The sequence below is a fragment of the Vipera ursinii genome (assembly GCF_947247035.1).
Source record: "Vipera ursinii genome assembly, chromosome: 1".
NCBI lineage: Eukaryota > Metazoa > Chordata > Lepidosauria > Squamata > Viperidae > Vipera > Vipera ursinii.
In genome coordinates this window covers 281,094,511-281,111,462 of record NC_139512.1, presented here as the reverse complement: position 1 = coordinate 281,111,462, position 16,952 = coordinate 281,094,511, and the positions used below count along the sequence as shown (strand labels likewise).

At 41.1% G+C, this 16,952-nt stretch overlaps 1 protein-coding gene across 1 annotated transcript in view; it reads left to right on the top strand.

Moving 5' to 3' along the window:
• Window positions 1-16,952, top strand: part of RPS6KA2 (ribosomal protein S6 kinase A2) — a 143,771-nt gene that overhangs the window by 70,749 nt on the left and 56,070 nt on the right. Inside the window, exons 4-8 of the mRNA XM_083366367.1 lie at window positions 3,666-3,746; window positions 4,683-4,762; window positions 12,897-13,003; window positions 15,209-15,246; window positions 16,077-16,219. Of these exons, the coding sequence (XP_083222493.1) occupies window positions 3,666-3,746; window positions 4,683-4,762; window positions 12,897-13,003; window positions 15,209-15,246; window positions 16,077-16,219 (449 nt within the window). The remainder of the gene's footprint in view (window positions 1-3,665; window positions 3,747-4,682; window positions 4,763-12,896; window positions 13,004-15,208; window positions 15,247-16,076; window positions 16,220-16,952) is intronic.

The following is a 16,952-nucleotide window of genomic DNA, read 5'->3' as shown; positions in this document are numbered from 1 at the left end:
TTTGCCACGTCAAAAGTGATTGTAATTTGCAAATGTTTTTGGCCCAAAATGTTTTTTTAAGGAGGAAAAGAAACCCCATGCATTCCTCCATTTTAATACTTACCCTGTAAGTATTTATAATACACTATAGTAAGTCCCATTGCATTCAGTTAGATTCAGGGCTTTTTTTGTCATAGAACACTCAGAACGGAGTTCCGGCACCTTTTTTGGATGAAACCTTGTAGGGTAGGTAAGGCGGGTTGTATGACATGTGTGAGTTCCGGCACCTTTTTCTTTTACAAAAAAAGCACTGGTTAGATTTATTCCAAACACATACAGGAATAAAAATCAGACCAGCCCTCTGAACTGGAGAGGAAGAAACAAACCAAAGTCATTTGTTAAACCCAGTTAGATTAGCTCTCTTTTTCCACTATCACTGCCCCCTCTTCCCTCTGCATTGATTTTCCCCCCTCTCATTGGTTTCAGCAGAAGAAAATCACGTTAGCTTTACAAAAAGGATTGTTTTTCTCGTTTAAAGGCTGAGTCCAGGTAGTAGGGAGGGGCTTGAATTAGGCAATTACAAACCTTCTGCTCCAGTACATATATATTCTGTTTTAGCATCCTATACTGTTAGAGCTTTAACAGGATTTGAACTCCTTTTCTTCAGTGGCTCTCCCTGAGGAAAAAGAAGTCTCTGGAATCCAGAATTATTGTCTCTTTAAAGTATGCCAAAACTGATTTTGCTTTGAAAAAAGCTTCTGTCTAAATGCCCCTCGCCCAACTGACAGCTATTCAGCAGGCATATTTAAGTCTACAAATTTAACATCTTATTCTCCCGCTGAGGCAAATCATACCTATTTAACTAAAGCACATAATATAGTCATTAAAGCTACAGAATCTCTCTCAGGAGAAAAATGTGCCAATCTTCCTTGGAACATGAATGGTTTGCCTTGCTCTAACATAGTGATGTTAGTTAGATACAATTCCTCACCCCAGACTACATCACACAAGCAATTAACCCTAACAGTGTACAGAAGGACCTGTGACTTGACTTTCAGAATTAATAATCTGATCCATAGGAAATAATCATGGGCTAGAAAGAGAAGCCTGCTAAATATTTTGCTTTATTCTGTAACTGAATGGAAACCAATCTATTCCTGCTGCTAAACAGGCTGTTGAGTAAGTTACTAACATCTGAACTTTCAGTAAACAATTATACAACTTGGTCTAAAGTGTTTATGGAAGTAGAAAACTCATAACAATTACCACTGTAACTCAGTGTCAGATATCCATCGCTTCCTTTGCTGATCACATTACACGGCAAGGTTACCAAAGAACCCTTACCATATAACTGATCTTATTATTTATTAAATTTATATACCTCCCAATTCCCCAATAAAGCAATTGTTATTGTTTCCACATAAGAATCAAGACTATTACTGATATACAGTATAATCAGAATATATGCAATATATATATATAACGATTGAGACAGCCAATCCAGGAAGAAATTGGGATCACAAGTATCTACAGGTTTTCATCAAAATTATGAAAGCAACATCTCACTGAGTGTTTTGTCCTTTTGCACTTGTGTGAGATGTCTCAAGACACTACAACAGGAGTGAAGGTGACAAAACAACAGTGTTATTGTCAGTCCTCACCCTCATGATGCCTCTAATTCTGGTTGATGGTATTGATAGGGCTCAGGGGCAGAGAAGAATTAACACATTCACATTCAACCGGTTCTTCTCTCCAAAACGACAATACCAGATCTGAAGTCTTAACGGGAAAAGATCTTTAAACAACCAATAACCAGAACATGAGTTATTCCATAGCTACAGTATCTACATGTTCTAGCTTCGGGTTACATTTCTAATAGTCTGCATAGTTTCTTTCAAAGTGGATAGCACTCCTTCAAAAAGAAATCGACATCTTCCTTGCAATCATTTATAATTGCCTTTGAAATAACAGGCAGCAAAAAGCTTTTCAATAGTTTCTTATTTCTGTTGAAGAAAGGACAGACTTAGATACGTGCTGTTAGGTGCTTATGATAGAACTGTATTGTGACAAATGCAGGAACACATTTATGCGCTCTGTTTTCAGGTCTCCAACTAAAACGCTTCAGTCTCTGGCAATTTCTGAAGAGGTTCCTTTATGGTTGTGGCTGTAGCAATTCATGAAGAGATTTCAGCCTATGGCAGGGGTAGGCAACCTTGGCTCTTTTATAACTCGTGGACTTCAACTCCCAGAATTCCTGAGCCAGCAGGTGTAGCCAAGGTTGCCTACCCCTGGCCTATGGGATCTCATGCTTTCATTCCTATGAAATGAAAAGGACAAAGGGAGAATTCCCCCAGACCTCAAAAAAAGAAAAAAAAAAGAAAATTAAAGCTGGTTTCAGGATTTCCCAAACCCATATTCAAATTCATAGACAGGTGCACCACTGTTTGCTTAGTTAAATATTGTTATTTTGTAGTATGTTTAGGAAATAGTTAAAGAAGGTACTACTTAATAAGATAAATACTGCGCATGCAACTCGATTCAGATTTGGATCAAGACACCAATATGTTATCTGGGATCATGTGACATAATCTAATAACCACAGCATGGCAAATTGTTATGAAACACAGTTAGTCAGTATTGTGATGCATCTTCTTGTCATTTTGTAAAATTATTTTGAACCCAGAAGATGCTCCCTAGTTATATTTCTGTCCCCCTTCGCAAAAAAAATAAAATTCATCTCCTATGCCTGAGTTTTTGACTTTTCTTTTCTACTAATTGTTTGGAAAGTCCATTGTTTTTATCAAGCCTGTATCCAGGAAATTATGCTCCATGAGTCATCCTGTCCAATAACATTAGATCAGAAAGCATACTCAAACGTATTTAGAAGTGACCTCCAGCTGGTACCTTTTGATATGATTTAATGTCATTATATATTCCTGTTTCCCCAGGCAATGAGAATTCCAGAAACCATGTGTTCATTATTTGTTTTAGATGAAGAAGTATACGAGAGTTAATACTTATGTTATTTATTGTTCTAAAGGAAGACATAACTGTATCAAATGCTTTACTCCAATTAGATGGCAACCCATGAAATCTTCGTCTCTGCAAGACATATTCCTGAGTAGACATGCTGATAGTCCATAGATCTCCAGAGAGTGATTAAGCCAAAAGTTCCATCTCTCTTTTTTATCTCTCTTTTTTCCATCTGTATTTAAAATACAAAGTGATATTTTAGTATTTCATTGCCATTTCTCTTTAGCTGAGTGGATATCTCATTTTAAAAGCTGCTCTTAGCTCACTTTAGACAATTAACGTATCAACATAACAAAGGGTGGGAAAGATTACTGTTCTAATGGTAACATTGCTGTAAGGGGCATGTCTAGCAAGAAATAATATTCTGTATGTGTATATTGCACATATTTTCAAAAAGCAGGAAAGAATTATTTTAGGAGGAAACTGTTCAATTAGTGACAACTTTGTTCTTCTGACTAGAACATCAAGTGGCTTGTCTCCACTCTGTCCAGCAATTGGAGCTAACATTAATCCTGCAAAAAGTTGGGATGTATGCAAAACACATATCTTCTTTTGCTCATGATGCTCCATCAAGTGGCAAGCCATACAGCCTACAAAAATCACAAGGCGAGACTCTTACATCTGAAGATATTTTTATTTATTTTGTTCTGTAGTCCGAGATCGCGTACGATCAAAAATGGAAAGAGACATTTTGGCCGAAGTGAATCATCCTTTCATTGTAAAACTTCATTATGGTAAGATTTCTCTAATACAGAATTCACATGGCTCTATGGGCATTTTCAACTGGCTATATCATCCTGTACTGTTCAAAATCATTAACCATTAAACCAGGCATTATGTTTTGTCAACTATGATGACAAAGCTTAATTTTATAAGTAAAGTCCCCTATGATGGTTTGTTCAAAAATCCATAGTTAAAATAAAGAGCCAGAGCCAGTTTGATGTTATGGTATCAGACTAGAAAATGGCAGGTCACGAGTTTTAGTTCTGCCTTAGGCACAAAGTCAGCTAGACAGTATTGGACAGGTAGTCCTCAACGTATAACCAAAACTGAGTCCCTAGTTTCCATTGCTAAGCAAGACAGTTGTTAAATAAGTTGTGCCCCATTTTATGACTTTTTTGCCACAGTTATTAAGCAGATGACTGCAGTTGTTAAGTGAATCTGGGATGCCCCATTGACTTGTTTGTCAGAAACCACGTGGGGAGATCACAGATGGTGAGATCAAATGACCCCGGGACATTGCAACTGTCATAAATACCAAGTGCCAAGTGCTGGTTGCCAAGTGCCTGAATTTTGATCATGTGACCATGGGGAGGCTGCAATAGGTCGTAAATGTAAAAAGCAGGTATAAGTCTTTTTTTACAGTGCTGTTGTAACTTCAAGCAGTCACTAAACGAAGGGTTGAAAGTTGAGGATTACCTGTATCATTTTTCTCTTTGCCTGGGAAGAAGGCATTGGCAAACCACTTCTGCAAAACCTTGCCAAGAAAGTGTCTGAAAATCACCATTGAACGGAAGAAAAAAAAAATGTTAGGTGTAATGTCTGAAACCATCTTATTAGATTTATGCATAATAATGATTAAATCATTAGCTGCATCTAAGCACGCTCAATTGCAATCTGTGTAGAGTATTGTTATTGAATACTCAGCATTGTCACTTTCTTCACTGCAGCATTTCAAACAGAAGGAAAACTGTATCTCATACTAGATTTCCTGCGAGGAGGGGACCTTTTTACCAGACTTTCGAAAGAGGTAAGACCTATGAGGTAAATGTTGATGATTAAAAACAAAGCAAAATAATAAACTGTCTGTCTGTCTATGTGCTCCTTCATAGCAGAATCCATTTTTATGGTTTTTCTTGTTTGTTTATGATGTGCAAATCTGGCACTTCATTTTTATGTAAGCCTTTTTTATTGCAGTTCATTATATATCTTACAGTTTTGTGAGTGGAGTGCAACCTATCTGGAAAATGCCCAGGTAAAGAAAACTGGTTTAATCAAATCTTTCTAAGTGAACCAAGTCGATTTTTCTGCCAATTATGTTTTGCAATCTGGGATAAAGTCAAATGTTATCTTTCAGAAATAGGACCAGTGTTTCTTTGACCTAGCTGTCATCCGATATTACCAGCAACCATTTGTAGAAACTAATTTGTCTACCGTCTTTTATTTTGAGACTGGATTTAAAAGTCATGGCTGTGAACCTGGTCCAATTTGGAACTTCTTTCTTTCCCATTTCCTATTTTCAGTATCACCTAATCCATGGCTCAGCAACCTGCAGGTGGACACCTGCCTGTATCCCCTGAACTCTTTTTTTTTTGTGCTTGCCAGAATTCCCTTTGATTCCATTGCCAAATTTTAGCAGCAATAACAGTACTGCTGAAAATTGTTTCTAGCATTTTGAGGCAGGAAATAAAGAGATTCAAATGGAAGCTTTGAAATTGATTTAACATAATTATAAAAACAAAGCAAAGGCAACACCCACTCCTCAGAATCACGGGAATTCCTGGAAGATCCCAAGCCTGCTAACATACATGACATGCTCACATCTTCCCATTTTGTATTGTTAGGTAAAAGGTAAAGGTTCCCCCGCACATGTGTGCTAGTTGTTTCCGACTCTAGGGGCCGGTGCTCATCTCCGTTTCAAAGCCGAAGAGCCAGTGGTTGTCCGAGGACGTCTCCGTGGTCATGTGGCCGGCATGACTAGATGCCAAAGGCGCACGGAACACCTTCCCACCATAGTGGTCCCTATTTTTCTACTTGCATTTTTATGTGCTTTCGAACTGCTAGGTTGGCAGAAGCTGGGACGAGTAACAGGCGCTCACTCTGTTACACGGCACTCGGGATTCAACCCGCCAAACTGCCGACCTTCTGATCGACAAGCTCAGCGTCCTAACCCACTGAGCCACCGCGTCCCTTTTGTATTGTTAGTCCCATTCAATCCATCCATACCCTCACCCAAACATATCCCCCACAACCAAAATTGGGCAATTTTTATTATAATCTGAAGCAATTAAAAAATAATAATACAGGGCTTTCTGGCATTTTAATCAGTGCTATTAAAGCTATTATACAATTATGGATTTTGAAATAACCTATGCAAGATGGAGTGATAATGAAGCTGCACTCTTTGAATTCTGCTTTCCTTTCTTCCTGCCCAGTTGCTTTGAACAACAGGTGACAAGTCATCCTCTTGATCATTCTAAAAGCAGAAGTTCCCCAGAAATAAGGATCACCAAAAAGTTCTAAAAGTAGCTAGTAAACAGCAGGCTGAGATTATAAGGAAATGACTGCTGTGTCAAATTTTCCTTATACCATCCAAAATGCATTCCCCACTCTTCTTGTTTCTATCAACCCTTGAGGCAACGCACTATAAAGACTCAGAAAAACCTGGCCAGCCATCCCAGAATGTGACTAGTGATTAAAGCACCATCTGAAGAATAATAGAACAGCTGGGAAGAGGAGGAAGAAGGCCTTCTGCTAACCATTTGCTGGCAACGGAGATGGCATTCACTTGATTTCTTGGAACTGGCCAGCCATCAATCATAACCATGTATTTCTTCTAGCATCCAAACGCGTTTTCTCTTGAAAGATACCTTGCCATGTGCCATAGACAAAAACAACCGCATGCTTCTCTTCTCCTGTTTCTCCCTCTGCTCCTTTTTATGTTATAATCCATAGGGCTTTGCAAAGTATTCAAAAGAGGCACCTTTCAACATGCAGAATCACCTATTTTTGCATTTTCAAGCATCCATGTCATTTGCTTCCAGTGCGCATGCAAAGTATCCCTACATGTACATGCATATAGAGACAGACTCTAGCAGCTTTTGGATGGCTGAGTGAACCTTGAAAACAAAGTATGTCTTTTTAACAGTTCAAAAAGTAGTGCTTTACATAGTCCCACATTGCAAAGCAGCTTCTGAATGCAATGTACAAAGGAATATAAATAATTGAACATCCACAATTTACCGATGATGATACCAGTCTAACATTTTAGATTTAGCTCTGGTTTGTATTGGAAAAACATTATTCATTCCATCGGACAAAACGAACAAATTATTATTTTTGAAACATAATGTTCAGAATGCAATTGTATATATGTCTAGTCAAAAATAAATTCCATAGAATTCAGTTGGGCTTAATTTTCAGGAATATTATATTTGTATTTTAGACTTGGTATTAATTGTACCTCCTTCTGCTTCCCTTTCTGTCTGTTTACTATGATATAGCTATTTGGTGGCTATTTCTGTATCTTAATTTCTATGGGTAGTCCTCAAGTTACAACTACAGTTGGGGCCAGACTGTATATCATTATGTGAAGTGGTTGTTAAGTGAATGGAAGTCGATTTTATGGCCTTTTTTATTGTGGTCTTTTGTGAATCACCATGATCATTAAGTGAATTATATGGTTATTAAGTGATTCTCCCATTGATTTTGCTTGTTGAAAACCAGCTGATCACAAATGGTGATCACGTGACCGCAGAACACTGCAACTGCCATAAAAACATGCCGGTTGCCAAGTGTCTGAATTCTGATCACTTAACCGTGGGGACTCTTCAGTTGGTTGTGTGAAGACTGATCATAAGCTATTTTTTTCAGCACCATTGTAACTTGGAGCATGAATATTCGTAAGTCGTACCTGTATTTTAGTGTACACAGATAAGTCGTCTCTGACCTTTCTTTCTGTCCAACCCTCCTTCTCTATTTGTTTTGTGACATTCTTTCTATGCCTTTTAAATGCTGACTTGTGAGAATATTTTGTGGGAAAGAGTTTCAATTTTCCCATGTATTGGGAAGTGATGTTTTAGTGGCTGTATACCACATGCTAGTCTACTATATTCTGAATGAAGTAGCTGTCCACTTGAGCTTTCAGCCACAGTTGGTTCGTAGTCAATCAATCTGCTTCTAGTGACTTTCTCATTATCTCATTATATCAAGGCTGTCACTTTTCACTATCACTGTGCTGAAAGAAAAATCTTCATCAGGCTCCAGTCCAAGCAGGGAATAAACAAAATGGAGACTGCTTTAGAAAGAAGGTTGTAGTTTATTGAAGAACAAAATGGAGACTGCTTTAGAAAGAAGGTTGTAGTTTATTGAAGAGCAAAGCCAGACAGAAGCATTGCTCTGGGAAAGCTGACCACATATGGCTAGGAGTGGTGGGTTTTTATACCTTCCTGAGCTTTTGTGTTTGGAGCTGTTCCTGTTTGAGGTTTTGTATTTCCTGTGTCATGTACTTTGACCTGAGTCTGAGTGTGCCTTTCTGGTATTCTGATGGTGGTGGGTTAATCCTATTGTGCTCAGGCTGGTCTACCTAAATGCCAGGTCCGTAGCTAACAAGGCTCACCTCGTTCGTGACCTAGTGGAGAGCGAGCACGCGGACCTGGCTTGCATCACGGAAACCTGGCTGGGCCCAGAGGGTGGTGTCCCTCTGGTTGACCTCTGCCCGCCAGGTTTCCAGGTGCTGCACCAGCCTCGGGCCCATGGGAGGGCAGTTATCATCAGGGAATCCCTTAGCCCGCGAGAGACCACCGTCCCTCAGATAGTCGGGTGTGAGTCTCTCCTTCTGAGATACGGCCCGGGGGCGCAGTTGGGCCTGCTGCTGGCGTACCTACCACCTAATCGTGCAGCGGCAGCCCTGCCCAAGCTACTCGATGTCCTCTCAGGGTTGGTGGTTGAATTCCCAAAACTCATGGTCTTGGGCGACTTTAACCTACCGTCCCTGGGAGGATGGTCCGAACTAGCTCGGGAGTTCATGGCTTCCATGGCGGCCATGGACCTGTCGCAAATAATTTCTGGACCGACTCATGAGGGAGGCCACACCCCAGACTTGGTGTTCTTGTCTGGACGGTGGCGTGATGATATCAGTGGGGGTGCCACGACCGTTACGCCCCTGTCATGGATCGATCATCACCTCCTATGGCTAGACTTCCCCTTTGCCACCCCCCGCCATGGGTGCACGGTGCCAACCAGATGGTACCGCCCTAGGCGCCTAATGGACCCTGATAGGTTCCAGGCAGCGCTTGGGGACGCACATGCACTCCCTGCTCACAGCTCGGCGGATGCCTTAGTGGAAGCCTGGGAAAAGGCAGCCACGGAGGCTCTGGACCGAGTTGTACCCCTGCGGCCTCTGACCCGGCGCAGATCCCAGCGAGCCCCATGGTTCACCGCGGAGCTCCAGGAGATGAAACGTCGGAGACGGGGCCTAGAGAGCCGTTGGAGATCCAGTCGATCCGAATCTGACCGATTGCGATTAAGAATCCTCACCAGGTCTTATCTCGCGGCGATAAGGGTGGCAAAATCCAACTACTTTTCCACCCTCATTGCGTCCGCAGATAATCGCCCGGCTGGCTTGTTCAGAGTGACTCGCTCCCTACTGAACCAAGAGGTGAGGGAGGAACCGTTGCAGGGTCGAGCCGAGGAATTCGGTCAATATCTGTTGGATAAAATTGCTCGGATTCGAACCGGCCTGGACTCCAACTGGGCAGAGTTGGAAGAACAGGACATGGACAGTCTTGTCGACGTCATCTGGGAGGAATTTGATCCTGTGACTCCTAAGGAAGTGGACAGGATTATGAGGAGGTTGAGCTCCTCCACATGCTTACTGGACCCGTGCCCTTCCTGGCTGGCTTATGCGGCTCGAGAGGGGACACGAGGCTGGTTTCTGGCGGTCATCTCTGCTTCTCTGAGTGAGGGTCACTTCCCCACCGCCTTGAAGGAGGCGGTGGTGAGACCTCTCCTCAAGAAGCCCACCTTGGACCCATCCTCATTGAATAACTTTCGTCCAGTCTCCAATCTTCGCTTCCTTGCGAAGGTTGTTGAGAGCGTGGTGGCGCATCAACTTCCTCAGGTCCTGGATGAAGCGGTTTATCTAGACCCGTGCCAATCGGGCTTCAGGCCGGGCTACAGCACAGAGATGGCATTGGTCGCTCTGATGAATGATCTCTGGAGAGCCCGGGACAGGGGCCATTCCTCTGTCCTAGTCTTATTAGACCTTTCGGCGGCTTTCGATACCATCGACCATGGTATCTTGCTGCGGCGCGTCAGGGGACTGGGAGTGGGAGGCACGGTTCTGCATTGGTTCTCCTCCTTTCTCCAGGGTCGCTCGCAGTCGGTGCTGGCAGGGGGACAGAGGTCGACCCCGAGGCCTCTCGTTTGCGGAGTCCCTCAGGGGTCGGTCCTCTCGCCTCTCCTGTTCAACATCTACATGAAACCGCTGGGTGAGATCATTCGTAGCTTTGGAGTAGGGTACCATCAGTATGCTGATGACACCCAGCTTTTCATCTCAACTCCAAACAGCATCAGTGATGCCCTCGACGTGATGTCCCGCTGCCTGAAAGCGGTCCGGGAATGGATGGGGAGGAACAGGCTTCAACTGAACCCGGACAAGACTGAATGGCTGTACGTACCGGCAAGCCAGGATACTCAGAGCATCCCACCCCTTATCATCGGGGATGAGTTACTACCCCCTGTTGATAGGGCCCGCAACCTGGGTGTCCTCCTAGACTCGCAGCTATCCCTGGAAGATCACATAGGAGCTGTGACCAAGGGGGCCTTCTCCCGGGTTCGACTGGTGCGCCAACTACGACCTTATCTGGACCTGGATGCCTTACGTACAGTCACCCATGCCCTTGTGACCTCTCGCCTAGACTATTGTAACGCTCTCTACATGGGGCTGCCCTTGAGATCCACTCGGAAGCTTCAACTGGTGCAAAGTACAGCGGCATGGACACTTTTGGGGGCCTCCCGATACTCCCACATCACACCTCTCCTCCGTGAGCTGCACTGGCTTCCGGTTGCCTTCCGAGTGAAATTCAAGGTGCTAACAATGACATACAAAGCCCTACATGGCATGGGTCCGGACTACCTACGGGAGCACCTTCTGCCAATGTCAACACCCCACCGTCCTGTGCGCTCCCACAGAGAGGGCCTCCTCAGGGTGCCACCGCTCAAGGAATGTCGGCTGGTGGCCCCCAGGGGGAGGGCATTCTCAGTGGGTGCGCCAGCCCTCTGGAACTGCTTGCCAACTGAAATCCGGATGGCCCCCGACCTCCGCACCTTCCGGCGCGACTTAAAAACTTACCTGTTCCAGCAGTCCGGCCTGGCCTGATAGCTCTAATTGGGGTCCCAGTTTGTTTTGACTATTGTTTTTCAGTATTGTTCAATCTGTATACCTACCTTACTCTGTACACTGCCCCGAGTCCCTCGGGAGAAGGGCGGTTTATAAAAACAAACAAACAAACAAATAAATAAATAAATAAATAAATAAATAAATAAATAAATAAATAAATAAATAAATATTATGTCCTAAAGGTTGTATCCTGCTTCCCTGGGGCTATGTTGGATTTTTTAGGGGGTGAGAGGTTGTTGATTCTAGGAATCTTTGTCTTTTTAATCCCATCAGCTCCAGCTTCCTGGCTCCAACCTTCCTGAATGGATTATTACATCTGCATTTCTAAAAGCTGGCCTCTGCCTAGTTTCTGCTTGGGGCTATTAAGAAAAACTGGGCTTGCTTTTCTGCCTTTAAGATCCTTTTTAATATTCTGCCTTTTTAATATTCCCCAATATATTTCTTTCTCTGGATTCTTCCCACAACTGTATTGCCACAACTACTATTACTGATAATAATAATATAGTCACCTTTTTCTCACCTATGTGGTTTTTTTCAGAGTTTTCAGTCTGGGTAAACTACAGTGATTACTCAGCTCTTATTACTTTGTAAGCAGGTGTGCCAATACCAAATGGGTGTTGTCATTACCTTTTAGCAGATGGACTTTAAAAGTCTCTTCCCGGGCGCCTTTTCTTTGACCACAGTGGAACTGCTTGCTGTTTTTCTTCCTGTGGCTTTTAATCTCCTTGGCAACTGAGATCATCAAAGAATAAGACACAGTCATCCTGTAGTTATTCCTTAAATGCACCCTATCAATTTTATTTTTCTATAAAAAAGCAAAGGGTACCAAGTTCATAAAGTGCGTGATGAAACCTAAACAGAATATTCTTTTCAGTTGGTCCTTGCTGGCTGCTTCCTATATACTGTATATCTTGGAATTGTTCTTTTAGGGAATGGAAAACCAGCTGAGATCCTTTTTGTTTTAACATAAGGATTAGCCACAGATAATTGTAATATCAAAAAAATAAAGCACTATGAAACTCAGAATAATGTTATTATAAAGAGGAGAGAACTGGAGAGGGCAAACTGCATGTTTATTTTAAAAGGGAAGGATGACTTATTCATCAAGGTCTCTTGAAATTTGTTTAGCTTTTTATCCATATTTAGATGACTTCCCCTGTAATTTTTTCAAAAATTGGAAGGATAGCAAATGCAATCCTATGAATGGTTAAGCAGATTAATTTAGAATCAAATCTATTTGGGTTTTGTTTTCTCAATCTTTAAAGCTATTATTTATTAACAATAAACTTACTGAGTAAGGTTTAAAAGGGGCATAATGCAGTCAGTTATAGGATAAGTGGCATTTTTTGTTTTGTGTATGAAACAGAGTACAATGCCAAATTCCTCTCTAAATGGTTTTAAGATCATTCTATGTAGCCTAATATTGTCAACAGTGACTGGTAGTAGCCATTCACAGTTTGAGGCACAAATTTGTCCAGCTTTATCTGTAGATATCACATCTATTTCATTGCTTATTACTTTGCTATGGACCTTCCACCTAATTTAATTCCTTCTTATTCTAAACTGTTTCTGCTCTGTTTATTGAAATCATGATTTGTCATTGTTTCTTTTAAAAAATCCATAGGGTTGATCTAAAGTTAGCCTTGAAATTAGTTGATCCTAAGTTGTGACCATTCTAAATTATATTGACTTTAGTGGTTCCCTTTAAATATGACTAAGTCCATATAAATAAACTTTCTCCTTGCTATTTTTCTGTTTCCAGGTAATGTTTACAGAAGAAGATGTCAAGTTCTATTTAGCTGAGCTGGCCTTGGCTTTAGATCATCTTCATGCTCTGGGTATTATATACAGAGATTTGAAACCAGAAAAGTAAGTTAATACCAAAACACATTAGTTTAAATAAAGTTATTTTGTTGTAGCCACAAATTGTACATGACATTATGCAAGATCTAATCATCATTACACCTCGTAAATTGCCTAGCCCAAAATGAACAAGCTAAATTCCCCCAAACAAGCAAAAATAAATAAATAAATGTGCCACACCCATTCTGATGAGGTGACATCTCCAGCCTCAGCTGCATGAAAGATAATTACCTTTACTGCAAACACTGTATTTTTAGTGCATTAAGAACAAAAGCGAAAAAGAACATGCAAGTATTTAAAAATGATTGGTAGGCAATATACCAATACTTCTTAGTCAAGTAAGATTTTCATATATTATATATTCATATACTTCATAAACATATTGCATCATCTGAACAAGAGTAACTTATATATTCAGAGAGAGATTACTGAAACCTGTGAAAGCTCAACTTCGCTTTTGTAAACAATCAGTATATTTCTTGTAGAGGGGGTTATTTCAGGGGTAGGTTTTGTAAAAACATGAGCATATTGTCAATTGTTATGAGACATACTCATCTTAAGAAATGCATTCCATGAGGGGTGGTGGCGCAATGGTTAGAACATAGTATTGCAGGCTATTCCTGCTGATTCTGGATTGCCAGCATTTCGGCAGTTTGAATCTCACCGACTCAAGGTTGACTTGGCCTTCCATCCTTCTGGGGTCAATAAAATGAGGACCCAGACTGTTGGGGACAATAGGCTGACTCTGTAAACCACTTAGAGAGGGCTGTAAAGCACTATGAAGCAGTATATGTCTAAATGCTATTGCTATTAAAAATTAAAAGTCATTATTCTCAGCACTCAGACTGCTCTCTTGAAAAGGGATCTGTCCAGGAGAGAAAGCTCATCATGTTCTTCCCATATTTGTTATAGCTCATACTTTTGACTTGTCCATGCTGACAACTTTCCAGTAAATACCCTTAATGTGCTGCTTTTCCATTGCCTGAGCATCATTTAAATTACCATTGACTACATCAGTGCCTCTTTAAGGAAAAAAAATAGGTTGATAAGCATTAGAAAAAAAGAACACTGTCTCTTTCTTACAGAAGGATCAAAGTGCTGTTGGTATTCTCTGAATTAATCTGTAGATCAGGGGTGTCAAACTGCCGGCCCGAGGGCCGGATGCATCATCTGGAAGCCGCACCCACCCCATTGTTGGCAATGGCAAAACCATCCCGATACGTTGCACAACGTCACGTGACGTCGCGAGTTTGACGTGTGTTGTAGATCAAGGAATTACAGAACTGGATTGTTTTCTTAAATATAGTGTTATTGAGAAGCAAGTGATGCAACTATTATTGCTTTAAAACCAATAATCAAGGAAGCAAGATTTCTCCAAAGACAACACATAAAGGACAAAAGAGTATTTATTAAATAATAGTAGTGACAATAGTCTGTTAGTGTTGATTATTCATTTACGAACAGCGGCAGTCTCTTTTCAGCCTGCCCAAGTTTTATAAAAGACCACTTCCTTTTAAGTTAGAGGTAGTCCTTGATTTACGGCCACAATCGAGCCCCAAATTTCTGTTGTTGAATGAGACATTTGCTAAGTGAGTTTTCCCCCATTTTACGACCTTTCTTACCACAGTTTTTAAGTGAATCACTGCAGTTGGTAAGTTAGTAACCCAGTTGCTAAGTGAATCTGGCTTCCCTGTTGACTTTTCTTGTCATAAGGTCGCAAAAGGGGATCACATGACCTTGGGACACAGCAACGGTCATAAATATGAACCCGTTGCCAAACATCTGAATTTTGATCACGTGACCATGGGGATGCTGCAAAGGTGGTAACTGTGGAAAACTGTCATAAGTCACATTCTTCAGTGCCGTTCTAACTTTGAATGGTCACTAAATGAGCTGTTGTAAGTCGAGGACTGCCTGTACTTTTTATGGCAAAAGATAACTCTATCTAAAAAAAGAGACTTATTTTCTTTTCTTTTTTTTTAGGCAGTCTTTTTCAAGCAACAAATCTTTAGGTGGGGAAATTATGTATCTCTTCTTAACTTCATTCTTAATGGATGAATATAAAAAAAATTGAAAAATGCCTCTCTACACATAGGAGGAGGAGAGGAAGATCAAGAATGTTGTTTTTCACTGCAGACAATGAAAAGTTCTAGGCATTGACGACATTGTCTGCTTTGGTTTAATGTAACTTTTCATTGCATTGTCTTCTAGCATTCTTCTAGATGAAGAAGGACACATTAAGATTACAGGTAAGGATCACCTTTCTGCTGCAGCTGTATCTATCGTATATCAGAGCACCTAGCACATTTGGGTTGGCCTCAGGACCGCAGGCTCATTATGAAGTGTACCTCATTGCTGCTTTAATTTTAGCACTCCTAGCAGTGTGAAGCAGCCACGATATCGATGCGCCCAACAACATTCTGAAATAGTGAATATAAAATACGCATCTGAGTAACTTGGAACATTGCCTCTGCAATCAGATAAATGTGCAGGTTCAGGAAAGCGGTCTGCTTAGGAAGACATAGTCAAGTCTTTAGTCCTGGGAATATATCGGACCGATGTGAGTTGAAATCCAAAACTGAGCAAGAAATAGATAATTATGGATAGATGTACTTTTGGTGCACTAATACAGGTAGACCTTGTCTTACTTTTGCTTAGTGACAGTTCAAAGTTGCAGTGGCACCGAGAAAGTGACTTATGTCCGTTTTTCACAATTATGACTATTGCAGCATCCCCGTGCTCACGTGATCAAAATTGGGACACTTGGCAACTGACATGTATTTATGACAGTTACAATGTCCCGGGGTCATGTGATCAATTTTTGCAACCTTCTGACAAGCAAAGGCAATGAGGAAGCCAGATTCACATAACAGCCATGTTATTCACTTAAGCACTATAGTGATTCACTTAACAACTGTGGCAAAAAAAGGTTCATAAAATGAGACAAAGCTCACTTAACAACTGTCTTGCTTAGCAGTGGAAATTTTGGGCTCTGTTGTAGTCGCAAGTTGAGGACTACCTGCACTTTATTTGGATATGCATGATAACTAATACTATATAATATATTCACTTTTTAAAGATTTTGGCCTGAGCAAGGAAGCTATTGACCATGACAAGAGAGCTTATTCATTTTGTGGGACAATAGAATACATGGCTCCAGAGGTGGTCAACCGGCGAGGGCACACCCAGAGTGCAGATTGGTGGTCCTTCGGTGTCCTAATGGTAAGGGGAGAATTTTTTTGCAATTCACTAATTGGTTGACACATCAATAGGAGAATGTAAGCTCATTATGAGGAGTGTATTGAAGAGCTTGAATGTTTTGCATTTACGGGACTCCCCTCGATCTTATCACCACACTGGATTAGATCAAGACTTTGTTTAGATCCGGTGATTCCAATGATTGTGTGTTTGAGGATAATTAATTCTGGGTTCAGTCCTATTAAATTCTAAAGAAGCGATCAGGATATTAGTTCTTCTAGCCCAGTATGGCATACTGTAGGAGGCAAAGTCTTAAGTAGAACTTTTTACACACCCTAGGAATTCTTTCAAGTGAAAGCACTCAGGATTAAATCCAGAGTCCATTTCATGCAAAACTACAAGCTGGATATCCGTATCTAAATATAAATGTGGAGTAAAAATTGACTGCAGATGTTTAGAGCCATTTCCTGTATTGTGTTAACATCAGTCCTCTTTTGTCTTAAAATGTGATTTCAGCCCTTACAGCTCCTGCAGTCCAGAAATTCATGACTTTTCAGTCCAGAATTATACAATTGATGCAATTTAACTCATGTACTGCGTGTAATTTGCACAGTTTTTCACAGTTGTGTGGGTAATTTGGGAAGTACCAGACAATGCTGTCTCCAAGGGCACGATGGGCATTCTTTATCCTGGATGAAAAGCTGCCATCAACCTTGTAGGCGTTGTTGTTGTTGTTTTGTCATTTGTAGTTTCTTCC